The 27,237-nt window shown below is 42.5% G+C and overlaps 2 protein-coding genes across 2 annotated transcripts; both read left to right on the top strand.

Moving 5' to 3' along the window:
* Window positions 1–1,350: 1,350 nt before the first annotated feature.
* LOC123464540 (ATP-binding cassette sub-family C member 4-like) lies at window positions 1,351–2,789 on the top strand. Its single transcript, XM_045162473.1, has 2 exons — window positions 1,351–1,490; window positions 2,441–2,789. Exons 1-2 carry the CDS (start codon window positions 1,405–1,407, stop codon window positions 2,772–2,774), a joined length of 420 nt encoding a protein of 139 aa, XP_045018408.1. The 5' UTR covers window positions 1,351–1,404; the 3' UTR covers window positions 2,775–2,789.
* A 10,066-nt stretch (window positions 2,790–12,855) lies between these two features.
* Window positions 12,856–26,825, top strand: LOC102410713 (ATP-binding cassette sub-family C member 4-like). Its single transcript, XM_045162486.1, has 5 exons — window positions 12,856–12,873; window positions 18,811–18,900; window positions 20,795–20,983; window positions 26,427–26,521; window positions 26,741–26,825. The coding sequence occupies exons 1-5, from the start codon at window positions 12,856–12,858 to the stop codon at window positions 26,823–26,825; spliced, it is 477 nt and encodes a 158-aa protein (XP_045018421.1).
* The last annotated feature ends 412 nt before the right edge of the window (window positions 26,826–27,237 follow it).

Below are 27,237 nucleotides of genomic sequence, written 5' to 3'. Positions count from 1 at the left end.
GTATGCAGTCCTGAGAAGGCTTGTCTTTCTCTTTAACGGTAAGGATGTTCTTCGCTATCTGTGGGTGGGGCCACTGCAGTCTGTCGCAGTGACCACCCTGCTCTGGATGGAAATAGGAATGTCGTGTCTTGCTGCGATGGTGGTTCTCATCATTTTTCTGCTTTTGCAAAGCTGCTTCGGGATGTTGTTTTCATCACTCTGGTAAGAGAAACACTGGTTTAAAAAATAGGTGATAAGTGCTTAGTAACATGCAGCATCTGCTCGATGCTTCTGTTCAAAAACAAAACCAGTGGCTTCTTTGGTCTCTTCTTTGAGTGCATTGTAGACCCTTCAGGCTTTGCAGGTGGAGGCTCCAGCCTTAAGCTGAAGGCTGATCTTGAAGAGGGAAAGGAGATGGCACTCACTGGCTCCTCCCACTACCATAGCTGAATAAGTGGAGTGTCCTTGAGCAGAATGTACCTACATTGACGTTTTGTAAACTTTATTAAATAGTAATAATCCTATAGGCCCAAATTTAGCTGCATGCATTTTTGTTATTTTTATGCTAGAGCAATTTTCAGGTATCTATTTTCTTGTCTTGTTTTTAATTCAGTGTTTCTATTAACTTATAAGTGCCTCAAGGACAAGGTCAATCTTAATTAACTATTTCTTTGTAAAGCCCCACAGTCCCAGCAGCATATGTGATAGAACAGTCACTGGTGATGAAGGACCTAATGGCGAAGAGAGAGACCTGAAGCAGGTCCCAGAGGGTTGGAGGTGGGTCATTGTCCAGGCTGTCAGGTGGTGGAGGTGTTGTGCTTTTTGAAGTTTTTTTTTTTTTTTTCCCTTGAGATTTCTCTTCTCTCTCTCTCTCTTTTTTTTTTTTTATGACTTTACATGTGATATTTTTGTCTATTTGCAATTTCCTTTCCTGTCTGCTGTGAAGAGATGTTCCTCATCCTTCAAGGCCCTGTTCCAGTGCTACCAGGTCTCTGAATTTCTTCTTATTCTGCTTTCCTGGTAGAATTAACAGTCCCATCTTTTCTGCTTCCCAGAACTTCTCTCCTATTTTATCAAAGCACAGACACTGTCTTCCCTGCCCAGCTGTGACCTCCTTGGGCAGAGAGTTTATACCTGATTTACTTTGGGTCTTCCTCAGCCAGTACTGCGAATTCCCAAGTTACTCCTTGAATTAGGCTTAATGGTTGACTTCTAGAAGTCTTTTTCTCCATTTTCACTTTGAGAAGGACCTGCCTGTGATGTCAGCACAGAAGAGCTGTAGGGAATCATTGATCCCTGGTCCCTCCCTTTGCCCCCTCCTGCTGCTGCTGCTGGAAAGTTGGGCTGTGGTCATTAAGTCTCATCTCTCACGTCTATCCCCTCAGGAGTAAGACTGCAGCTCTCACAGATGACAGTATCAGGACCATGAGTGAAGTCATAACTGGCATCAGAACAGTAAAAATGTATGCTTGGGAACAGTCATTTATAGACCTTATTACCAGATTGAGAAGGTACGTTTTTATACATATCACACCATATTTTTGTACTTTCCCCCCTATTTTTATTGACTGAAATTAGAAGGCTTACCAAGTTTTCAAATGAAGATGAACTTAAATTCTATGAACTCCACACCTCACATGTGGCAGGAGGGTTAAGTGGAACAGGGGATATGTCATTTTAACCTGCTGTTCCATTTACCATCTTCTTAAAGGAAAAATTATATATGCTTCTGAAGACATACAGATAGCCAATAAACACGTGAAGAAATTCTCAACACCACTCTTTCTTAGAGAAATACAAATCAAGACTACAATGAAGTATCACCTTACACTGGTAGGCATGGCCATCAACAAAAAGTCTACAAACAGTACCCTCCTGCTCTGTGGTAGGAGTGCAAATTGGCACAGCTATTATGGGAAAGAGGCTGGAGATTCCTTAGAAAACTAGGAATAAATCTGCCATATGACCCAGCCATCCCTCTACTGGGCATTTGCCCTGAGAAAGCCAGAATTCAAAAAGACACATGCACCTCAATGCTCATTGCAGCACTGTTTACATTAGCCAGGACATGTGCTTCCAGAGGGGCCATGGTGCCTGCCTCTGTCTAATGTCTTGGTGCCTCACAATTTTGGGGTGTTTTATTCTCTTCTCCCACAAATTCATGAGCTCCTGGAGGGGATGGACTGTGTCTTTCTGTCATTAGTGGGGAGCCTGGTCCAGGACTTGTGGTTATGAATGCTTGTTGAAAGAATGTTCAAACCCAGTCCAGTTGACCCAGAGTGTTTAAAAGGGTGACTTGAAGCTGCTATTTAGTTGGAAGTGAAGTGGTGATGAAGTGTGCATGCTGGTGTTGGGACGGAGCCCCAGGCGTGCACTGTGCAATGTCTCCATGTGAGGACTTGAATTCGTGCCTTGGATGTCGATGCTTCTTTTAAAACCTCTTTCCTACTCTCTTTTTCAGGAAGGAAATTTCCAAGATTCTGAGAATTTCCTACCTTAGGGGAATGAATTTGGCATCATGTTTGGCTGTCAGCAAAATTATAATTTTTGTCATCTTCATCACCAATGAGCTCCTTGACAACCTGATCACAGCCAGCCAATTGTTTGTGGTGGTGATGCTGTTTGAGGCTCTGAGGTTTTTGAACACTCTCTACTTCCCCATGGCCATTGAGAATGTGTCAGAGGCCGTCATCAGCATACGAAGAATCAAGGTTTGGGGACAAATAATTGCTTTTGGTTGTAGGTGGATTTTTTGTAAAATGCCCTTTTGTTTGGTGTCACTGTGTTCCAATTAGGAGATATTTAACTCTCTCAGTGCCAAAGCTGGCAGTCTTCCCAGAATGTGCCCACTTCTATTCATAGGTAGAGTGCGTTGCATATACTGTAAGACTGGTTTTCATGTAGGGGCAGTAGTATATATAAGTAGCAGTAGCACAGGGCTCTTGGGTAGTGATGCCTGCAGAGTGATTAAAATGTCTAAAAGCAGGAGAAGCAAACAGAGTGCATCTCCTGTGCTGACCCCAGTGACCAGGCAGTGACTGTGCACAGTCCTAGGGTACAGAGTTCCTCTCTGGGCCAGGAGGGGAGGAACTTGCTGAGAGCTCCCTGCTGCTTGGACAGGAAGACTGGCCTCAGATTCACTTAATTCTCTGTGTTCAAAAATGAGTTCTTTCCTCCACAGATGTTTTGCTTGTTGATGTCTGAGCCACCTTTTGCATCTGCCTTTTCATCCCTGTCCCCTCTTTATTTACTGCTTAATCTTCTCTTTCTAGCTGCCCTCTTCTTTTCACATTTATAATTCCCACCATTATGTGAACTAAGAAGTTCCAGACGCAAGCTGGATTTAGAAAAGGCAGAGGAACCAGAGATCAAATTTCTATCATCCATTGGATCATAGAAAAATAAGAGAATTCCAGAAAAACATCTGCTACTGCTTCACTGACTACTCTAAAGCCTTCGACTGTGTGGATCACAACAAACTGTGGAAAATCATGAAAGAGATGGGAATATCAAACCACCTTACTTGTCTGCTGTCAAACTTGTATGCAAGTCAAGAGGCAACAGTTAGAACTGGTCATTGAATAATGGACTGGTTCCAAATTGTGAAAGAAGTACATGAAGGCTGTATAGTGTAACCTTGCTTTTTTAACTTATATGCAAAGTACATCATGAGAAATGCTGGGCTGGATGAAGCTCAAGCTGGAATCAAGATTGCTGGGGGAGAGATCAAAAACCTCAGACATGCAGATGACACCACCCTTATGACAGAAAGTGAAGAGGAACTAAAGAGCCTCTTGATGAAAGTGAAAGAGGAGAGTGAAAAAGCTGACTTAAACCTCAGCATTCAGAAAACTACAATCATGGCATCTCATCCCATTACTTCATGGCAATAGATGGGGAAACAATGGAAACAGAAACAGACTTTATTTTTTTGGGCTCCAAAATCACTGCAAGTGCTGATTGCAGCCATGAAATTCGAAGACCCTTGCTCCTTCGAAGAAAAGCTATGACAATCCTAGACAGTGTATTAAAAAGCAGAGATATTACTTTACCAACAATGTTCCCTATGGTCAAAGCTATTGTTTTTCCACTAGTCATGTATGGATGTGAGTGTTGGACCATAAAGAAGGCTGAGAATGGAAGATTTGATGCTTTTGAACTGTGGTGTTGGAGAAGACTCTTGAGAGCACCTTGGACTGCAAGGAGATCAAACCAGCCAATCCTAAAGGAAATCAACCCTGAGTATTCATTGGAAGGTCTGATGCTGAAGCTCCAATACTTTGGCCACCTAATGCCAAGAGCCAACTCATTGGAAAAGACCCTGATGCTGGGAAAGGTTGAGGGCAAGAGGAGAAGGGGACTAAAGAGGATGAGATGGCTGGATAGCATCACTGACTCAATGGAAATGAGTCTGAGCAAAATCTTGGAGATAGTGATGGACAGGGGATCCTGGAGTGCTTCAATCCATGGGATTGCAAAGAGTCAGACATGAGTTAGTGACTGAGCAACAACAAATACACTATATTATATGATTATATTGATATATACCGTGAGCTGTAATAATAGTAATTATGTAATATTTTGTTCTATACATTATTTAATATGTTCTGAGTGAAAGTGAAAGTTGGTCAGTTGTGTCTGACTCTTTGAAACCCTATGGACTATACAGTCTGTGGAATTCTCCAGGCCAGAATACTGGAATGGGTAGCCTTTCTCTTCTCCAGGGATCGAACCCAGGTCTCCTGCATTGCAGGTGGATTCTTTATTAGCTGAGCCATAAGGGAAGCCCAAGAATACTGGAGTGGGTAGACTAACCCTTCTCCAGCAGATCTTCCTGACCCAGGAATCGAACCAGTGTCTCATGTATTGCATAATATGTTCTGATGTGAACTAATACTTTTTAGCAAAACAGTATTTAGACTGTTCAAAGTTTGCAAATCCCAGGAAAGCAATTGTTTTTGTTTGTGCTTTCTTCCTGCAGTTTAACAATCTGTTTTTTCCCTCGTTTCTGTAGAATTTTTTATTACTTGATGAAATACCACAGGTTAGCACTCAGCTGCCGTCAGATGGTGAAGTGATGGTGGACATGCAAGATTTCATTGCTTTTTGGGATGAAGTAACAGATCTTCCATTCCAAGATCATGACTGCTAACAGACAACTGTGACTATGATTTATTGGAAAATTTTTAGATTTTACCCATGGTGTAAAATGTGACTTGCTCATTTACTAAAAGTATGTTGCAAAATTTTTCAAAATAGGGACTAATGTTTGTATCTAATGGAGATTAATTATAAAATCAGCCTAAGATGTTTGACATGTTGTGCTTGCTCCCATTTTCAAGAGAACTTTCAAAGTATTATCACATTTTGATCTCAAAGTCCATACAATTGTAATGTTAGCATTTACAGAATTGGACAGACAAAATGCTGCAATGTGATATGGGTTATCTGAAAAACACACAACTAGTTTTTAAAGAGGCTTTGGGGAACCAGTGTATATTTTTTGCCTTGATTTTCAGACCGGTTTATTATACACAGAGTGAGGCCATGATCTGGATCTTTGCTGTGGGGTAGAGTGGGTGCTCCCCCATCCTGAGCTTCTGGATGGTTCTGAATACTTTGGTGGCATTCAGGGTAGGAGGAGACAGCAGGTGATCATAGTGAGCACCAGTGATTCCTAGTTAAAGGATTACGCTGTGTGGAAGCTGACTAGGAGAGCTGGTGGTTTCCAACACTTGGTTTATTTGTTAGGTTCAGTCAAACAGAAAAAAACAACAGGGTCTGGTCTCAAGAAGTTGTCAGTATCACACACCCAGTGCAGCCCCTTTACCAACTGAAATGCCCTGCTGCTCCCCAGTTCCGTGGTCTTCTGTGCTCACCCTCCTGTATCAGTGAGGATTAGTTAGGAAAACAGAACCCCACTGTGGGAGAGGGAGTTCCATGCAGGGAATTAGTTACGCAGATGATAAAAGAGGGAGAAAAAAGCAGTAAGGGCAAACAGTGGTGTGCGAGACAACCCAGGGGTTATCAAAGGCAGGAAGCTGCTCCCACCCCCAGGGCTGGAGGGACTCAGGGAGGCGGCGCCTCCACCAGAGGGTCCACTCTCCAGAGCAGAGCCCAGGAGCCGGGCTGTCAGAGTGGGGACCACAGAGCACGTGTCCTGACTGTAGACTTGTCCTGTATTTTGTCCCTGTGACTCTGTGGTGCGCCCTGCATCCTGTTCACCTGCTTCTGACTCAGCAGCTGCCATCCCCACCGACAACCAGTGGTTTGTTCCCTCATACATGAAACCACATCCCTGTACCTTCTGTCCATGGAAACTCACACAAGGCGTCTGCTCTAACCTGAGAGCTTCTGTTACCTTTATATGGTGGATTTACCTTCTGGTTGGTGTTTCTCGTCATAATGCTCTTGAAGCATTTATAGAAAGCACCACTAAAATTCCATTATAGAGAACATTTCATGTGAATGCTAACATGTACTTTGTATGAACTTATTAGCAGAATTCTTTTGTTCCCAGCAAACATGTAGATTTATTTTAAATCACTTCAGTATATATTCTGCAGTTATTAACTGAAATAAAATTATCTGTATTCAGCAGCCTGCCTGTGCAGCAAGTGCCTGTAAGGTAGAATAAGGGATTTTAGTTGTACTATAGTCCATGTGAATAAATCAGATGAAAAATCTGAAAAGGTTTCTATATAGCTTCTAGAGTTAAAACACACACACACACACACACACACATTATTACTAACTCAAGATACTAAACTCCTGAAGGAAGAGGGGAAAAGGCTGTGAGTTCTGTTGTAAGTCTCTTGTAAAATCTAAAGGCATATTATGATTCTGTTAGAGCAGAATTCAAAATTACAGAGATGAGAGGCTTCATCAGCTATGTTTTCACAAAAATAGATACAATGTTAACATTATTGTGTGTCAAGGTTTCCTTGGAGAAGGAAACAGCAACCCCTTCCGGTATTCTTGCCTGGAGAATCCCATGGATAGAAGAGCCTGGTGGGCTACAGTCCATAGTGTTGCAGAGTCGGACATGACTGAAGTGACTTAGCAAAGCAAAGCAAAGGTATTCCTATCTAGGTAAATGATAAGTATGCTATTGCAGCTAATTTTTACCACTTTCAGGGAATGGAAATTCTAAATATTTTCAACTGAATCTAGTCTCTAATAGCACTCACTAGAAACTAACAGCCATGGCACCATAAAAACATTTTTCATGTGGTACCTAGACTGTCACTACTGAGGGAGACACACAAATGTGAGGTAAGGATATCTTTTCCCAGAAACCTTTGAAGCCAGAGATATTAAACAATTAAGGCACTTGAAAACATTAGGGATATGTATAAACTTGCGAGTAAAACCAACTATAGCTGTACTAGCAAGCAATGAAGAAATAGTAAATCTTCATTTTATGAACCTTTAGTTATCTAAATGAAAGGAATTTTGGCTTAAGAAATGGTCAAGAGCAACTTGTCATTTCTTACTATATAATATTGAAAACCAAGTGCTAAATTCAGCCATTGTAGGGTAAGGAAACTAAAACAAAAAAGCCTTAATGACCTGGAGCCTTAGTGAGCAAAAGCTCATTTTAAACTGACTTAAACCCCTGAACTAATGCTGTGTGTCAAAGGCAGGGAAGAGGATCCCTCTAAACCTGAAAAAACTAGTGATACATAAGGAAACTAAAGAGATGAAAGTATGCATGCTTACCATACCACAGGAACTGAAACTAAGAAGAAAAAGATGGGTGAGAAGAAATAAAAAGTACGATCTATTTACCTAGGGCAATCATCATTATAAATTGATAGTAATCTGATCAACTAAAATGTTTTCTGAAATTATACTTCTCACATTTTCTGTGTCAAAACTTAAAATGATTGTCTCATTAAAGAGTAAATGATTCTAAAACAACTTCTTTCTTACCTCATAAAAGCTACATTTTAAGAAAGCTCAGTGGAAATCTTAAGGTACAACAGTTAGGATACTTTTTTGAAGTATGAAGGAAAATATAATTAAATCAACTTTATACTTTTTAATAGCCATAATAAAAATTTAGGGTGGTTCAATAGATGAAGGCTTTTGACTTCCTATAAATTGTTTAAGTTACTCAGGCTTGAAATAAAGTAGGTAAGTTTTCAGTTAAATACTAACAGTGTAGTATCTTAGAGCAGATTTTTTTATTGCCCACATCAACAGTTACATCCTCAGACCAACTTCTCCCTTCTTTAATGTGAAATAGCAAATCACCAGCATTTTAGGTTAAGTCTAGACTTTAAGGCATTATTCTTTAATTTCTAAGTGATACAAAGTGCTTTATAAATATGAACAATAATCTGTTATACTTTACTATTTTTTTGTCCTTTCCATTCATTTTTTAAAATCTGGAACATGGCATCTTTTTTTCCATGTAGAAAAAACTGTTATCAAGCACAAAGTTTTACTCTAAGGATACTAAATTTTTAAATTTATTCCACTTTTTAAATGATAGCCAAAAATCCACCTGATTGATGCTCATTTAGCACCTTCTTCTCAATTCTGGTCACTAAAGTATATCCTGAGTTTGAATAAAAATAATGCATCTTTTAGGCTTTAACACATGAAAAGATGCTCAACATCACTCATTATCACAGAAATGCAAATCAAAATCACGATGAGGTACCATTTCACACCAGTCAGAATGGCTGCGATCCAAAAGTCTACAAGTAATAAATGCTGGAGAGGGTGTGGAGAAAAGGGAACCCTCTTACACTGTTGGTGGGAATGCAAACTCGTACAGCCACTATGGAGAACAGTGTGGAGATTCCTTAAAAAACAGGAAATAGAACTGCCTTATGATCCAGCAATCCCACTGCTGGGCATACACACTGAGGAAACCAGAAGGGAAAGAGACACGTGTACCCCAATGTTCATCGCAGCACTGTTTATAATAGCCAGGACATGGAAGCAACCTAGATGTCCATCAGCAGATGAATGGATAAGAAAGCTGTGGTACATATACACAATGGAGTATTACTCAGCCATTAAAAAGAATACATTTGAATCAGTTCTAATGAGGTGGATGAAACTGGAGCCTATTATACAGAGTGAAGTAAGCCAGAAAGAAAAACACCAATACAGTATACTAACGCATATATATGGAATTTAGAAAGATGGTAACAATAACCTTGTATACGAGACAGCAAAAGAGACACTGATGTATAGAACAGTCTTATGGACTCTGTGAGAGAGGGAGAGGGTGGGAAGATTTGGGAGAATGGCATTGAAACATGTAAAATATCATGTATGAAACGAGTCGCCAGTCCAGGTTCGATGCACGATACTGGATGCTTGGGGCTGGTGCACTGGGACGACCCAGAGGGATGGAATGGGGAGGGAGGAGGGAGGAGGGTTCAGGATGGGGAACACATGTATACCTGTGGCGGATTCCTTTTGATATTTGGCAAAACTAATACAATTATGTAAAGTTTAAAAATAAAATAAAAAAGATCATAATTAATAAAAAAAATGACTAGTTTTTAAAAAAAATTTAATTGGAGGCTAATTACTTTACAATATTGGGCTTCCGTGGTGGCTCCATGGTAATGAATCTGCCTGCAGTGCAGGAGACCCAGGTTTGGTTCCTAAGTTGGGAAAATCCCCTGGAAAAGGGAATGGCAACCCACTCGAGTAATCTTGCCTAGGGACTGCTAAGTGACTTTCACTGCATCTGCAAAAGGGTCATGAGGCTGTCTGCACAGGACAGTGTTTTCCATCAGTTACAAAGTTACATTTGGCATGTAAAGAAGAGAGAATCTAATCCCACAGCAGCAGCCATTTAAGGTAAAAGAAGAAGCCACAAATATTCATGCAGAGTACTTTAAATATTCCCCTTGAATGGGAGAAGATAATAGCAAATGAAGCAACTGACAAACAACTAATCTCGAGAATATACAAGCAACTCCTACAGCTCAACTCCAGAAAAATAAATGACCCAATCAAAAAATGGGCCAAAGAACTAAATAGACATTTCTCCAAAGAAGACATAAAGATGGCTAACAAACACATGAAAAGATGCTCAACATCACTCATTATCAGAGAAATGCAAATCAAAACCACTATGAGGTACCATTTCACGCCAGTCAGAATGGCTGCAATCCAAAAGTCTACAAGTAATAAATGCTGGAGAGGGTGTGGAGAAAAGGGAACCCTCTTACACTGTTGGTGGGAATGCAAACTAGTGCAGCCACTATGGAGAACAGTGTGGAGATTCCTTAAAAAACTGGAAATAGACATGCCTTATGATCCAGCAATCCCACTGCTGGGCATACACACTGAGAAAACCAGAAGGGAAAGAGACACGAGTACCCCAATGTTCATCGCAGCACTGTTTATAATAGCCAGGACATGGAAGCAACCTAGATGTCCATCAGCAGATGAATGGATAAGAAAGCTGTGGTACATATACACAATGGAGTATTATTCAGCCATTAAAAAGAATACATTTGAATCAGTTCTAATGAGGTGGATGAAACTGGAGCCTATTATACAGAGTGAAGTAAGCCAGAAAGAAAAACACCAATACAGTATACTAACGCATATATATGGAATTTAGAAAGATGGTAACAATAACCCTGTGTACGAGACAGCAAAAGAGACACTGATGTATAGAACAGTCTTATGGACTCTGTGGGAGAGGGAGAGGGTGGGAAGATTTGGGAGAATGGCATTGAAACATGTAAATATCATGTATGAAATGAGTCGCCAGTCCAGGTTCGATGCACGATACTGGATGCTTGGGGCTGGTGCACTGGGACGACCCAGAGGGATGGAATGGGGAGGGAGGAGGGAGGAGGGTTCAGGATGGGGAACACATGTATACCTGTGGCGGATTCATTTTGATATTTGGCAAATCTAATACAGTTATGTAAAGTTTAAAAATAAAATAAAATTTAAAAAAAAAAATATTCCCCTTGAGCAAAATGATTTAACTGATTTTTCTTCAAGAGCGATGCTCCTATATGATCCCTTGAAAAATTAAAGATCCCAGAATAGCATCTTCCATGTGGGACATATTGAAAGATGATATTTTGGTTTCAGTGAGTTACACTCCAGCCCTTGTTAATTCACCAGATCTATTTTCAGAGGGTGGGGTTGGTGTTAGTCGCTCAGTTGGGTCCAACTTTTTGTGACCCCAAGGATTGTAGCCCTTCAGGCTTCTCTGTCCATGGAATTCTCCAGGTAAGAATACTGGAATGGGTTGTCATTCCCTTCTCCAGAGGATCTTCCCTACCCAGGGATCAAACCTGGGTCTTGCACATTGCAGGCAGATTCTTTACCATCTGAGTCACCAGGAAAGCCCATAGAGTGTGGTAGTTTTGTGTTTTAGATTTGCAAATCTATAGAGAAAGAAAATTACAGCCTACACACCCAAGAAAGGACAGTTCCTCCAAAGAACCTGGCTGCATCAGAGGCAGACTTTGGCGTGGATTGTGAGCTCGGAGTTAGTGCTTTTAGTTACACATGATGTGGCAGCTGTGGTGGGAGCTGTGGAGGGGAAGGCAGAGTTGTGGTGTTAGCTCTCGAATTGGTTGGCAATGGTGTGACAGCGGGCACAGAAAGAATTCTGTGTTTACCACCTGGCAGTGACTAACTCTGAATTATGTAAACAGTGGCGATTACCTTTCATGCAGTCCAAAAGGAGGTAGTATTAGCAGCCTTAGCATCAAAACAGGAAACACAGCTGTTGTGGTTTCCTGGATTTCTGGTGCTGGAGAGGTGTCCCTGAGGAGTGGTGGTACTGGGGCTATCGTGGTGCTCAGTAAAGCTGAACTGTAGTCACATCAGGAACCGGGGAGGTGCCCTGAGCCGGTCATCACACAGAATGTGGCTAGGCAGCCCGCGGCCCAGAGCAGCAGGTGGAGAGCCCAACAACTTGTCCTCTGTGCAGGTGTTCAAGTGGACCTGGGGTGCCCAATGCTGCGTCTGTCCTTCTGTCCCCTGCATCCTCACCGCCCCCCCTCCCCAACCAGTGTGTGCGGGTGTCCATTGGAATTGGTTTTGTACCAAACCATGCATGGCAGAAAGTGAAGAGGAACTAAAAAGCCTCTTGATGAAAGTGAAAGTGGAGAGTGAAAAAGTTGGCTTAAAGCTCAACATTCAGAAAACTAAGATCATGGCATCTGATCCCATCACTTCATGGGAAATAGATGGGGAAACAGTGGAAACAGTGTCTGACTTTATTTTTTTGGCTCCAAAATCATTGCAGATGGTGACTGCAGCCATGAAATTAAAAGACGCTTACTCCTTGGAAGGAAAGTTATGACCAACCTAGATAGCATATTGAAAAACAGAGACATTACTTTGCCAACAAAGTTCCATCTAGTCAAGGCTATGGTTTTTCCTGTGGTCATGTATGGATGTGAGGGTTGGACTGTGAAGAAGGCTGAGCGCCGAAGAATTGATGCTTTTGAATTGTGGTGTTGGAGAAGACTCTTGAGAGTCCCTTGGACTGCAGGGAGATCCAACCAGTCCATTCTGAAGGAGATCAGCCCTGGGATTTCTTTGGAAGGAATGATGCTAAAGCTGAAACTCCAGTACTTTGGCCACCTCATGTGAAGAGTTGACTCATTGGAAAAGATTCTGATGCTGGGAGGGATTGGGGGCAGGAGGAGAAGGGAATGACAGAGGATGAGATGGCTGGATGGCATCACTGACTCGATGGACGTGAGTCTGAGTGAACTCCGGGAGTTGGTGATGGACAGGGAGGCCTGGTGTACTGCAATTCATGGGGTCACAAAGAGTCGGACATGACTGAGCGACTGAACTGAAATGAACTGATGCAGCATTTTAAAATGAACTATCTTGTTCTTTCAAGATCTTAATAACATGGTCACCGACTTCTGTGTAAATTGCACTGTAGTTCAGAATACCCTGTTCTGTTGTCCTGGCCTTTCCTATAGAAGGACTGTGTCCCTTGCTGGGGTCATTAGTCATTAGGGCTGTCAGGTTAGGTCATGGGTAAGGGAGCCTTCGGAGGGGAAGGGGAAGACATTGGGGTTTTGGACAGAAGCTGAGTCTGAATGAAGCCCCTGCTGGGCTGGGAGGCAGGAGACAGATGTGAGCTCTGTAACCTGCTCTCCTAGACAGCCAGGTGGGCAGGTGGGGAAGGTCTCAGGGACCCAGGTCTCATTCATGAAATGATGAGACTTGGTCTCGATCTTTAAGTTTTAAAATAAATGCTTCCAAGGCCTTCTCTGGTGGTCCAGTGATTAAGAATCCACCTTTCGGTATGGGGGCCTCTGGTTCCATCCCTGGTTGAGGAACTAAGATCTCAAGCTATGAGAGATCACATGAGAGATAACTAAGATCCCATGCTATGGAGCAACTAAGCCCACACACCCCAACAAAGACCCAGAGCAGCAGCAAAAAAAAAAAAAAAAAAAGCGAAACAAACGTCTTGTGGGAGCCTCCAGATGTCACAGGGCAGGGTTTTCAACCTTGTCTGCACAGAGTAGTGGCTTAGATTATGATCCTTGTTAGTCAGTGTTCCCTGAGCCTAGATAACCAGTGGGGGAGGGACCCAGCAGCCATGAGCTGTCGAGTGCTGCCACCTTCTGGTCACCCCAGAGCAGTGCGTGATCCTGAAGCCTGAATGCAGAGGGAACTCTGTCCTTGACAGACTGAGGGGCTGTGATAGGAAGCTGGTGTTTGTAGGTGGTTCACTATTTTGCTGTCATAACTGATTGAAAAGTACTAAAATAGGAATCCCAAGTGTCAGGCAGGAAGAAAGGAGTTCAGTTCAGTTCAGTCACTCAGTCGTGTCGGACTCTTTGTGACCCCAGGGACTGCAGCACACCAGGCCTCCCTGTCCATCACCAACTCCTGGAGTTCACCCAAACTCATGTCCATTAAGTCGGTGATACCATCCAACCATCTCATCCTCTGGTGTCCCCTTCTCCTCTTGCCCTTGATCTCTCCCAACGTTAAGGTCTTTTCAAATGAGTCAGTTCTTCACATCAGGTGGCCAAAGTGTTGGAGTTTCAGCTTTAGCATCAGTCCTTCCAATGAACACTCAGGACTGATCTCCTTTGGGATGGACTGGTTGGATCTCCTTGCAGTCCAAGGGACTCTCAAGAGTCTTCTCCAACACTACAGTTCAAAAGCATCAATTCTTCAGTACTCAGCTTTCTTTATAGTCCAACTCTCACATCTATACATGACTACTGGAAAAACCATCGCCTTGACTAGATGGAACTTTGTTGACAAAGTGATGTCTCTGCTATTCAATATGCTGTCTAGGTTGATCATAGTTTTTCTTCCAAGGAGCAAGCGTCCTTTAATTTCATGGTTGCAGTCACCATCTGCAATGATTTTGGAGCCCACCAAAATAAAGTCTGACACTGTTTCCACTGTTTCCCCATCTATTTGCCATGAAGAGATGGGACCAGAGTCCTTGATCTTAGTTTTCTGAATGTTGAGCTTTAAGCCAACTTTTTCACTCTCCTCTTTCACTTCCGTCAAGAGGCTCTTTAGTTCTTTGCTTTCTGTCATAAGGCTGGTGTCATCTGCATATGTGAGGTTATTGATATTTCTCCCGGCAATCTTGATTCTAGCTTGTGCTTCATCCATCCCGGCATTTCTCATGATGTACTCTGCATATGTTAAATAACTTGGTGACAACATACAGCCTTGACGTACTCCTTTTCCTATTTGGAACCAGTCTGTTCTTCCATGTCCAGTTTTATCTGTTGCTTCTTGATCTGTATACAGATTTCTTAAGAGGTAGGTCAGGTGGTCTGGTATTCCCACTGCTTAAAGAATTTTCCACAGTTTATTGTGATCCACACAGTCAAAGGCTTTGGCATAGTCAATAAAGCAGAAGTAGATGTTTTTCTGGAACTCTTTGACTTTTTTGATAACCCAATGGATGTTGACAATTTGATCTCTGGTTCCTCTGCCTTTTCTAAATTCAACTTGAACATCTTGAATTTCATGGTTCACATATTGCTGAAGCCTGGCTTGGAGAATTTTGAGCATTATTTTACTAGCGTGTGAGATGAGTGCAATTGTGTAGTAGTTTGAATATTCTTTGGCATTGCCTTTCTTTGGAATTGGAATGAAAACTGACATTTTCCAGTCCTATGGCCACTGCTGATATTTCCAAATTTGCTGGTATATTGAGTGTAGCACTTTCACAGCATTATCTTTTAGGATTTGGAATAATTCAGCTGGAATTACATCACCTCCACTCTCTTTGTTTGTAGTGATGCTTCTTACGGCCCACTTGACTTCACATTCCAGGATGTCTGGCTCTAGGTGAGTGATCACACCATCGTGATTTTCTGGATGGTGACAATCTTTTTTGTACAGTTCTTCTGTGTATTCTTGCCACTTCTTTTTAATGTCTTCTCCTTCTGTTAGGTCCATACCATTTCTGTCCTTCATTGCCCATCTTTGCATGAAATATTCTCTTCTTTTCTCAGCTGTAATGTAAGGCCTCCTCAGACAGCCATTTTGCTTTTTTGCATTTCTTTTTCTTGGGGATGGTCTTGCTCCCTGTCTCCTGTACAATGTCATGAACCTCTGTCCATAGTTCATCCAGCAGTCTGTCTATCAGATCTAGTCCCTTGAATCTGTTTCTCACTTCCACTGTATAATCGTAATGGACTTGATTTAGGTCATACCTGAATGGTTTACTGGTTTCCCCTACTTTCTTCAATTTAAGTCTGATTTTGGCAATAGGGAGTTCATGATCTGAGCCACAGTCAGCTCCCACAGTCTTTTTTTTGCTGACTGTATAGAGCTTCTCCATCTTTGGTTGCAAAGAATATAATCAATCTGATTTTGGTAGTGACCATCTGGTGATGTCCATGTGTAGAGTCTTCTCTTGTGTTGTTGGAAGAAGGTGTTTGCTATGACCAGTGTGTTCTCTTGGCAAAACTCTAATGTCCTTTGCCCTGCTTCATTCTGTACTCCAAAGGCCAAATTTGCCTGTTAGTCTAGGTGTTTCTTGACTTCCTACTTTTGCATTCCAGTCCCCTATAATGAAAAGGACATCTTTTTTTGTGTGTTAGTTCTGGTAGCTCAGACAGTAAGACATCTTCCTACAATGTGGAAGACCTGGGTTCGATACCAGGTTGGGAAGATATCCTGGGGAAGGAAATGGCAACCCACTCCAGTATTCTTGCCTGGAAAATCTTATGGACGGTGGAGCCTGGTAGGCTACAGTCCACAGGATTGCAAAGAGTCAGACAACCGTGTGACTTCACTTCACTTTCTAGAAGGTCTTGTAGGTCTTCATAGAACCATTCAACTTCAGCTTCTTCAGCATTACTGGTTGGGGCATAGGCTTGGATTACTGTGATATTGAATGGTTTGCCTTGGAAACGAACAGAGATCATTCTGTCATTTTTGAGATTGCATCCAAGTACTGCATTTTGGACTCTTTTGTTGACTACGATGGCTACTCCATTTCTTCTAAGGGATTCTTGCCCACAGTAGTAGATACAATGGTCATCTGAGTTAAATTCACCCATTCCAGTCATTTTATTTTGCTGATTCCTTAAATGTCAATGTTCACTCTTGCCATCTCTTGTTTGACCATTTCCAATTTGCCTTGATTCATGGACCTAACATTCCAGGTTCATCTACAATATTGGTCTTTACAGCATTGGACTTGGCTTCTGTCACTACTCACATCCACAGCTGGGTGTTGTTTTTGCTTTGGCTACCTCTCTTCATTCTTTATGGAGTTATTTCTCCACTGATCTCCAGTAGTACATTGGGCACCTACTGACCTGGGGAGTTCATCTTTCAGTGTATTATCTTTCTGCCATTCAATACTGTTTATGGGGTTCTCAAGGCAAGAATACTGAAGTAGTTTGCCATTCCCTTCTCCAGTGGACCACATTTTGTCAGAACTCTCCACCATGACCCGTTTGTCTTGGGTGGCCCTACATGGCATGGCTCATAGTTTCATTGAGTTAGACAAAGCTGTGGTCCATGTGATCAGATTGGTTAGTTTTCTGTGATTGTGGTTTTCGGTCTGTCTGCCCTCTGATGAAGATGGATAAGAGGCTTATGGAAGCTTCTTGATGGGAGAGACTGACTGAGGGGGAAAGTGGAGAAGCTTAAAAGGCTTAAAAAATGTTTCTTGCATATGAAAATGTAGCTTCTTTTGGTAGATCATTCATTCCTAAAATCTGAAACTAGTTTTTTTGGTGATGAAAAATCATTGTCATTTTTTTAGTATGTGAATGTTGTTTAATCAGTTCAGTTTATTCTAGAAAAAAATTTCAATTTGATGATTATTCCAGGCTTTTAATCCAGACTCTATGCCTTTAGTCTTTTGGGTGTTTTACTTAATAGCATGAAACCTTTTTTTTTTTTTTTTTTGTCATAGCAGTTACTATTTTCTTAACACTCAGGATATGTAAAGACACGCAGATACCCTAGGTCTCTCTGGAATGTGACCTGTGATCAGCATGAGGAGTACTTTGTCTTTCACCCTTGAGTTGGATTATGTGTTGTCACATATACCTTCATGCTTTATATTTTTCTTACAGTAGAAGTACTTTATTGCCCTGTTTAGCCAGGACACATAATGCATGTATCATGTATAAAATTGAGGCTTTATCACTCTGACCCATCGTGTCATAATTAATTTCTTTATTACCCATTGTTTTGTTGTTGGTGTTGAATTAAAGCTCTCTTTAGAGCTTTGAAGATTTCTTATAAGAGTTAATTTACCAAGAGTGACTTCTTAATATAAAGTGCCTGTTTGCTTATTGAGCATTACTGAGGTTTGTTCTATCAAATGAAAATGGAGAGATTAGTGGAGCTTTCAAATTATTTAGGGCTCCCCTTATAGCTCAGTTGGTAAAGAATCCATTTGCAATACAGGAGACCCCAGTTTGATTCCTGGGTTGAGAAGATCCCCTGTAGAAGGAATAGGCTACCTGTCTGGTATTCTTGGGCTTCCCTTGTGGCTCAGTTGGTAAAGAATCCTCCTGCAATGTGGGAGATCTGGGTTTGATCCCTGGGTTGGGAAGATCCCCTAGAGAAGGAAAAGGCTATCCACTCCAGTATTCTGGCCTGGAGAATTCCATGGACTTAATAGTCCATGGGATTGCAAAGAGTTGGACACGACTGAGCGACTTTCACTTTCAATTTATTTATTTAGTAAAAGGCCAGGCATGCCAGGTACTTATGCTGCCGCTTTGTGGAGATTAATGAGACAGTTAAAACCAAGGGTCCTGATGAAAACTTATAAATGATTAAAAACATTCCACACTGGATATTGTATTAAGTACATTATTTTAATAAAGTAGTGTGCATCATTCAGTTTGCATTTCAGGAAGATGCCTTGTCATCTCTGCTACTAAATTCTGTGGGTGTCTAGAGCTGAATCCGTATGTAAATCTGGTAAAAGAAAGAGGCTTCCTAAAGGCAACTTAGATGCATGATACTGGATGCTTGGGGCTGGTGCACTGGGACGACCCAGAGGGATGGTACGGGGAGGGAGGAGGGAGGAGGGTTCAGGATGGGGAACATGTGTATACCTGTGGTGGATTCATGTTGATATATGGCAAAACCAATACAATATTGTAAAGTTAAAAAATTAAACAAACAAACAACAACAACAAAAAAAACTACTTCAAACCCCCTAAGACGTAGGATTGGATGAAAAGGCCTTCGGGACACAGTATCTTAAAATAGGAAGGAGAAAAATGTGAGTTAATGTCAGGATATCAGTGACTATTACATTATTTTTTCTACTTTTTAAAGTAATGTGTATTACTTTATTGAAATGGGTACATTTTTATAAACTTTAATTTGCAGGAATCAGAGACCCCAACCCTCCAAGGCCTTTCCTTTACTGTCAGACCCGGTGAACTGTTAGCTGTGGTCGGACCTGTGGGCGCAGGAACGGTAAGTTGTGATGCCTTTTGTCAGCCTGATGCAATGCCACAGCCCCTGTTCAGACCTCAGAGTGGAGCCCAGAGCTGAGTGTGACTCAGTTTGAGCTAGAATTGGGTATATCTAGAAAGGTGTTTCTCTAGGTACATTAGTTTTGCAAAAAGGTTTCATGTCCAAATACATCAGGATAAAAGCACATTGTGTTTTCCTTCTTGATGCTTCATGTGACATAGTTGGGAACTGCTCTTGGGGAGTTTGGACATCTCAGTGAAGGAGATTATTTATGTGGCAGCTGTTCAGGATGGATGGAGACAGTGGGGACTTTTTGTCACAGTGGCCCCTCCAGGAAGTCTGGAAGTGGTGAAGGCTCTTCCAGGAAGCTCTGAGCATTTCTTCATGTGACTTGACTTGGTCCCATCAGTGCACATTAGGGAATGTGCAACCACGTGCTGGAGCTAAAGATATAGACATGAGCCAGATCTTGACACCTCTGTCCTCCAGAGGCAACCAGGTTCTGGGGCAAGACAGATATGCAGGCAGACTATTTCAGCCCAGTGTGGTGAGTGCTCTGATGGTGTGGACATAGGCATGTCATTTCTCTGTGTTACAAGAGATGTGAAGGACATGTACGTGTGCACTTAGTGTCCTGTGTTTTGTACCACAAAATACAGAAACCTAAATGTGGGGTGTGCACACGAGAGGGTGATGATTTCCTCCGTGAAGGAGTTTTTTAAAAATTTATTTTTAATTGGAGGATAATCGCTTTACAATATTGTGTTGGTTTCTGCCATACGTCAGCATGAATCAGCCATAGGTATACATATGTTTCCTCTCTCTTGAACCTCTTTCCCACCTCTCATCCCATCCTACCCTCCTAGGTTGTCACAGAGCCCAGGATTTGAATTCCCTGGGCATGATGGACTTCATATCTTCAAATACATCAACCTCAGAGTTCTTTTAAATAATAATCTTTGGATATATTCTTCACACATAGTTATCAATTTTTTAAATATACTTATTTATGTATTTGGTTGCATTGGGTCTTTGTTGCAGTGCATAGCATCTCTAATTGTGGCATGTGGGCTCAGTTGCCCTGGGCATGTGGGATATTAATTCTCCCACCAGGGGACCAGGGATCTAACCAGAGTCTCTGGCATTGGAAGGTGGATTCTTCTTTTTTTCAGTGTTTGTTATCTGGATATAATTATTGATTTTTTAGCATTTCCTTTTGTACTGGGGTGTAGCCAGTTAACAATGTTGTGATAGTTTCAGGTGAACAGTGAAGGGTGTATGTCAGCCATCCATACACATGCATCCATCCTCCCCCAAATCCCCTCCCATCCAGGCTGCCATGTAACAGTGAATGGAGTGCCATGAGCTGTGCAGTAGGTCCTTGCTGGTGATACATTTTAAATACAGCAGTGTGTACCTACCTGTCCATCCTGCACTCCTAATTATCCCTTCCTCCCATCCTGGAAGGTGGATTCTTAACCACTGGATCACCAGGGAAGCCCCACATAGCTTTTTAAAAACAAGTATTTGTCAAGTAAAAGATACCCAGATGCAGGAACAACTGCATTAAACATCAGATACAGAAAATACACATCCTGCTTGTCTGCTCTGCTAGAGAAGGATGTTAAACATTCTTAGTCTTTGCTGAGTAGAGCATTTCATCTGAGGGAACTCAGGCAGAGTAGATTGTTATTGTGTTAATATTGCTTATCAACCTTTAGTTTACAGTGACCAATAATGCTCTTTTCCGTTTTTTTCCCTGCAGTATCCAAAGCTGTACTTCATACTCTTCTGATATCGTGTATCAAGCACCAGGGTGGGGTCGGCTGTGCTGTGGGTTGTGTTCTGTCCTGAGTGCACCGTGTTCACGTGTGTGTGTTGCTGTCTGTTTCAGTCCTCACTGTTAAGAGCTGTGCTGGGGGAGCTGCCCCCAATCCAGGGGAAGGTCAGCGTGCTTGGGAGGATCGCATATGTTTCTCAGCAGCCCTGGGTGTTTCCAGGAACTGTGAAGAGTAACATTTTATTTGGGAAGAAATATGAAGAAGAACAATATGAAGTAATAAAGGCCTGTGCTTTGGAAGAGGTGAGTAATGACTCTTGAGTTGCATGTAGTCGAATTTCAAATAATGATAACATTGATTTAAGCTCTAAGGTTTGTTAAAAGTTCTTTTTTTTTTGAATCTGAAAGGTCTTATTTGTTGCTTTATGCTGGACTTCTGGGTAAGTATGCAGTCATATATGTTGCTGTTTTAATTCTGGTGTGATAATGATGGTCACAGAATGCCTTTGTTTCATTTGGTGAAGTATCATTCACTTTTAGATTCTTTTTTTAATGGACAGTTAACAAAAATTTGAAGAATAGAGAGTGCCATGTAATGAACCCTCATGTTTGCACCCCCAGGTTCAGCTGGGGTCAGCTGGTGGCCAGTCTTGCTGGGTCTTTACCCCTGCTCTGTGCCACCCCTCCACCCAACACCCCGCCCCATCGCCCGGTATTCCAAAGCAGATCCTTGATCTCAGATAAGTTCATCTGTAAGCATTCCATTGTTGTTGTTGTTCAGTCATGAAGTCCTGTCCAGCTCTTTTCGACTCCATGGACTGCAGCAGGCCAGGCCTCCCTGTCCTTCACCATCTACTGGAGCTTGCTCAAACTCATGTCCATGGAGTTGGTGATGCCATTGAACCATCTAATCCTCTGTTGTCCCCTTCTCCTCCTGCCCTACATCTTTCCCAGTGTCAGGGTCTTCTTCAATGAGTTGGCACTTGTATCAGTTAGCCAAAGTATTGGAAATTCAGCTTTAGCATCAGTCCTTCCAATGAACATTTAGGGTTGATTTCCTTTAAGTATGCACTGGTTTGATCTCCTTGCAGTCCACGGGACTCTCAAGAGTCTTCTCCAGCACCACAATTCAAAAGTATCAATTCTTTGGCACTCTGACTTCTTTGTGGTCCAACTCTCACATCCATACATGACTAATGCACAAACCATAGCTTTGACTATATGGACCTTTGTTGGCAAAGTGATGTCTCTGCTTTTTAATATACTGTTTAGGTTTGTAACAGCTTTTCTTCCAAGGAGCAAGCATCTTTTAATTTCATGGCTTCAGTCAATGTCTGCTGTGATTTCTGAGCCCAAGAAAATAAAATCGGTCACTGTTTCTACCTTTTCCCCATCTATTTGCCAGGAAGTAACTGTGAAGATAGCTGAGTGCTGAAGAATTGATGCTTTTGAACTGTGGTGTTGGAGAAGACTCTTGAGAGTCCCTTGGACTGCAAGGAGATCAAAACAGTCCGTTCTAAAGGAGATCAGTCCTGGGTGTTCATTGGAAGGACTGATGCTAAAGCTGAAACTCCCAATACTTTGGCCACCTCATGTGAAGAGTTAACTCATTGGAAAAGACTCTGATGCTGGGAGGGATTGGGGGCAGGAGGAGAAGGGGACGACAGAGGATGAGATGGCTGGATGGCATCACCGACTTGATGGACATGAGTTTGAGTGAACCCCGGGAGTTGGTGATCGACAGGGAGGCCTGGCGTGTTATTTATGGGGTCTCAGAGAGTCAGACATAACTGAGTGACTTAATTGAACTGAATGGGGCCAGATGCCACATAAATCATCAATAAACATATTCTGTTACCATAAGCAATATAGTATGTAACATTTTATATTATCATTAACCACTTTTAAAAACTTAATTTTTTAAAACAAGTTTTTAAAAAAATCTTTTAATGATTTTAAAAAGTTTTAGGCATTGCCTAGTTACAGGTATCATGTTGATAAATTCTAGTTTGATATTTTCCCATATATATTGCTTGACCTTACAAAGCCCTCTTGGATGCCTGTAAGTTTATACTTTCATCTCATATTTACACATTCCTGGCGACTTGGACATTTTCTTTTCAGGTTGCCTTGACAATCATAGATAATAAGATCCTTCTGTGTCTAGGTATAGAGGCCTTTGAGATTTGAGTTATTTTAGTGTTGCCTTCATTTCAGATATAATCTTCGGTCACCCCCTGGGCCATGTGATGTGAAAGAACAATAGGCTATGAAGTGGTTCAAAAGGACATGATCTGGTTCAGATTCCAGCTCTTCTGTTTAACAGCTGACCATCCTCAGACCAGTGATACAACCTCACTTAGTCTCAGTTTCCTCATCTGTGAAATGGGGCCAGTGCTTCCTGTGAGCTTGTTGTGAGGATTAGAGATAATCAGCATCAGGGTCCAGCACAGAGCTTGGTGCACAGATCTTACCCCCCATTACCTGAGAGAAGTCATATACAAGTGTACAAATGATGGAGCAGAATAAGACAGTCTTTCATGAGAGATGAGAGATGTAAACAGAGCCTTAGGAACCCAGCAGGTAGAGATGAATCCAAGATGGTTTCATGCGAGAGTATACTTGGGATGAGCCTGGGAAAATGGGCAGGATATTGACAGGCTGTGAGAGGAGGGGTGATTCCACATGGAAGAAAAGCTGTGAAGGAAGCAGGGCTCCTGCTGCTTGACTCTAGAGTCCAGCCCTCCTCTGCCAGGGCCTCAAGTCCGGACCCACATTTACCATTTCAGCAGTCTGCTCCATGGTGCTTCTACTGTAAGTCTCCACCATCGCTGAAGGGCCCTTGATGTGCTTCTGGATGGATGGCATCAGATCTGCTTTGCCATTTCCTAGTTTGCCTCTAGTGTGTGTGTCTGCTGTTCAGTGAGAATTGGGGAAACTTAAAGGAAAATAACATGAATAAGAACACCTGTCAGTTGGGGGAATTGTAGTCTATACGCAAGTCAGGCTTTTCCCTTTAACCTAATTGGAAAATGGTGGCTAGGAATTTAGCCTGACTTGGATTTTGTTGCAAATCCTGTGAAATGGTTTTCCCATTTGGGGCTGGTCCATAAATAATGTTCAGAGTCAACAACACAGTCACAGTCTTGCTACCAAACTCAGAGAGAGCCTGTTTCTTGTGCCCTAACTGTGCTAAGTGAATGTGTGGATTTAGGTGCTTTTTCTAGAACATGGTTAAGGTTGCTGTGCTATGACGTGTTACTATTTTGTTAAGCAAAATGCAACAATGTAGAATCAAAGTATAAAAGCTACTGCTGCTAAGTCACTTCAGTCATGTCTGACTGTGGGACCCCATAGACGGCAGCCCACCAGGCTCCCCCTGGTGGGATTCTGCAGGCAAGAACACTGGAGTGGGTTGCCATTTCCTTCTCCAATGCAGGAAAGTGAAAAGTGAAAGTGAAGTCGCTCAGTCATGTCCGACTCTTCACGACCCCATGGACTGCAGCCTATCAGGCTCCTCAAGTTAAGTGGAGCAGTTTTCAAGGGCTTCAACAGTGAAACAGAGGCCAATACGTGTGTGTGTGTGTGTGTGTATGTAGGGCTGGGGACCTGTTTAAAGTGGCTCATTGTTGTTATGAAAACCAAATCAAGAGATGGTAATAACTTCTGAACTCAACAAAGAAAGATGATGAAAGAATGATGAATTTCCATGACAGATCAGTTGCTGCCTTTCATTGGATATAACCTACTTAAGCTTTGAGTGAGCAGGGACCCTGTGTATCTGTGTGCCTGTCAGGGAGGGAGGGTTACGATGGACACTCTTTCTTCTCTTTATGGTCAGATGCTTTGCATGTTATGACCCACACTGTGAATGTGGTCCCACTGTTGGTTTGATGGGAAAATAGGCATCAGCCACCAGTAGCAAGTTACAATCAATTCCAGTCCTTTTTCCATTTATAGAGGGTGTTCTCACTTTTGAGTTTAGTGACTCTTGTTTTTGTAGCACATTCTGTAGAAGAGGAATGTGAGACTTAGGGAGATCAAAGGACTTGTTTCTCATGCAGACTCCAGTGTGCTACCCACTTTCTCCCCAAATTTGCTAAAGTAGAGACAGAGGGAGCACGTCATGTGCAGAAAGGTACTGCTGTGTATCTTAGGTTGATGCCTGAGGGGTTTAGTAGATAATTCAAAGATTTCTAACATAATAATTGTGTAACAAAACCTGATTGTTATCTTGTTATTGGGGGATATTGTTGTCATTGTTTTTTTAATTTCCCCAGATTCTCTGGGGAAAATAGACTGATTTGTCCATTTACTTCTTAAATAATATTCAAATATAGCTTATGGTAGATTCCCAGATCCTCAAGTCAAAGCTTCATATCCTTCTTAACTTTGAGTTTTTCCTGCTTTCACAGACAAGCATCTACTTAGTCCAGCTGATCTGCTTGGTGTCCCTCAAGCACGTTGTTTCTTTCCTTTTGGTTTTCCTGCCCAGCCTGCTCTTTCTGCTCCCATTTCTCTACAGACCTTGTCTGTCACTCTATGACTTGCCTTAATTATCACTGTGAAGACATTGGCGAGGTGTTATCCCTTCTCTGAAAGTGAGAAGCAGAGACCAAGATCAGGAAAACTGGTAACTTGAGATAAAACAAGTCCTGTACCTTCACCTCCTGGGCTTCCAGCTCTCACACCTGTGTCTCTAGCACAGATCTTTGCACCTGCATGTCCAGCTGCAGTGTGAGGTCACCGAGAGCTTGTCTCAGCTTGTCCACAAGTGATGTCTCCTAAACCTGCCTCCACCATCTTCCCCAGCTCAGTAAATGGAGACCCTGTCCTTCCCCTTCTTCACTCCAGACACCACAGTCTCCTCTTCTTTTTACAGCCCACACCCATCCTGTCAGCAGGTCTTACAACTCTGCCTTCCAAATGTGTCTGGAGTGTAACCCCGTCTCTCCATTCCCACTGTTTTCTAGCTTATTCCAGTAATGTCCTCACTTGTGCCTGCCTTTACCCTTCCCCACTTACTGCCTGGTTTCTGCAAAGTACAGGAGTTTCCTTGTAAACCTCAGACCATGTCAGTCCTCCCCTCCCCCTCCTCCTCTTACTGGAGTGCCCCCAGGCTCCTCCTGCTCTGTCTCCACCCTCACCCCCTCATTCTCACTCTGCTCTCCTGCCTCCTTGTCCTGAACCCCTTGGGCATCTCCCCATAGCCCCTGCACTAGTCCCTCCCTCTGAGAGGAGTAGCCTCTCCAGGTCTGCCTGAGCCCCTCCCCACCCCCAGATCTGCTCACATCCTCTCTGAGCACAGCCCTCACACCCCAGTGTGGACTCACTTCCCTCCTTCACTGTCCATCCCCCTGAGTCGGCTTCCTTTTCCTTCTTGTCCTCAGTCCTGTGCTCAGGTTAATTTTCCATATCACCTATCTCCCAGCATGGAAAGAAATTCTAAGAGCTCTGTTTCCTCGTGGCAGAATTCATTGTGCCCAGAACGGTGCCTGGTGTATAGTTAACCCTCAATAAATATGTGTTAAAGTGGTAAAGTGCATAAATGCTTTGAAAAAATACAGAATGAAAACAAGTGAAAAGCTCTGAGAGTTTAATTTTCCTGGTTCCAATTTAGTCACTATGAAATAAGCACATTGCTGTTGATTAAACACTTGTATGAAGAACTGATGCTAAAAGGTTAGGATGGCAGGAGAACACATTTTAAACGTTTTTCTTTTTTCCGTTTTCTATCTCCACACAGGATTTTCAGAATTTGAAGGAAAGAGATCTAACTGTGACAGGAGATGGAGGAACCCCACTGAGTGAAGGACAGAAAGCCCGGGTCAGCCTCGCCAGGTAAATGGGGTTTCAGTTGCCATCCTGCCCCTCCTCCTCCGCGGCTCCTAGTGGACGTGAGCAGACCCCGCTCACTGGGTGGGCCTGTGTGAAGCAGGGTCTTGGCCCTTTCCCTGGGCTTGTAGAAGGAACCTGGTGTTGTCGGACACCATTATGATTCAGAGATGAGACCCAGGGAGTGTGAAGTGTCCTTTCCTGACGTCTCTCCACATTTTCTAGAGCCGTGTATCAGGACGCAGACATCTACCTCCTGGACAATCCGCTCAGCTCAGTGGACACAGAAATCAGCAGGCACTTGTTCTAACAGTGAGTTTGCACGTGTTTTATATCATTTTTTCTTTCCAGGAACCCTGAAGGGATCAGGAAAGGGAGCCCAGGAAAGCCTTTGTGCGAGACTCAACTCCCTCTGCTCTGGTGTTCCTCCCTCCCTTCTCTTCCCTCCACAGAAGATCCATCATAGAGAAATCTTACATCATGATGAGGTCAGGATAGGAAAATACAGCAGGTGCTTCCAGTGTGTGGAGGAGAGTGGGGTCCATGCTTTAGGGAGAGAGGGATAGATGACAGATTTCCCCATGACTTGCAGTTGATGGATGCCGACCCCAGGGATAAGCAGGGCAATGTAAAAATTTTAAATCAGAGAGTAGGACTTGGTAACCTAGTAACTGGATGCCAGTCCTTTTTCCTCCATTGTGTGTTGAGGGCACATTGCTGCT

This window comes from Bubalus bubalis, chromosome 13 (genome assembly GCF_019923935.1).
Source record: "Bubalus bubalis isolate 160015118507 breed Murrah chromosome 13, NDDB_SH_1, whole genome shotgun sequence".
Taxonomy (NCBI): Eukaryota; Metazoa; Chordata; class Mammalia; order Artiodactyla; family Bovidae; genus Bubalus; species Bubalus bubalis.
The sequence above is the reverse complement of the archived record's forward strand: the minus strand, read 5'-3'. Positions and strand labels throughout refer to the sequence as shown.

What these genes read in the sequence shown, in the direction of transcription:
- LOC123464540 (XM_045162473.1), top strand. Translation starts at nt 1,405, where the DNA reads ATGAGTGAAGTCATAACTGGCATCAGAACAGTAAAAATGTATGCTTGG. An exon ending in CTTATTACCAGATTGAGAAG is followed by an intron (nt 1,491 to 2,440) that starts GTACGTTTTTAT and finishes TCTCTTTTTCAG; the next exon opens with GAAGGAAATTTCCAAGATTC.
- LOC102410713 (XM_045162486.1), top strand. An exon ending in GACCTGTGGGCGCAGGAACG is followed by an intron (nt 18,901 to 20,794) that starts GTAAGTTGTGAT and finishes TGTCTGTTTCAG; the next exon opens with TCCTCACTGTTAAGAGCTGT. An exon ending in GCCCGGGTCAGCCTCGCCAG is followed by an intron (nt 26,522 to 26,740) that starts GTAAATGGGGTT and finishes CACATTTTCTAG; the next exon opens with AGCCGTGTATCAGGACGCAG.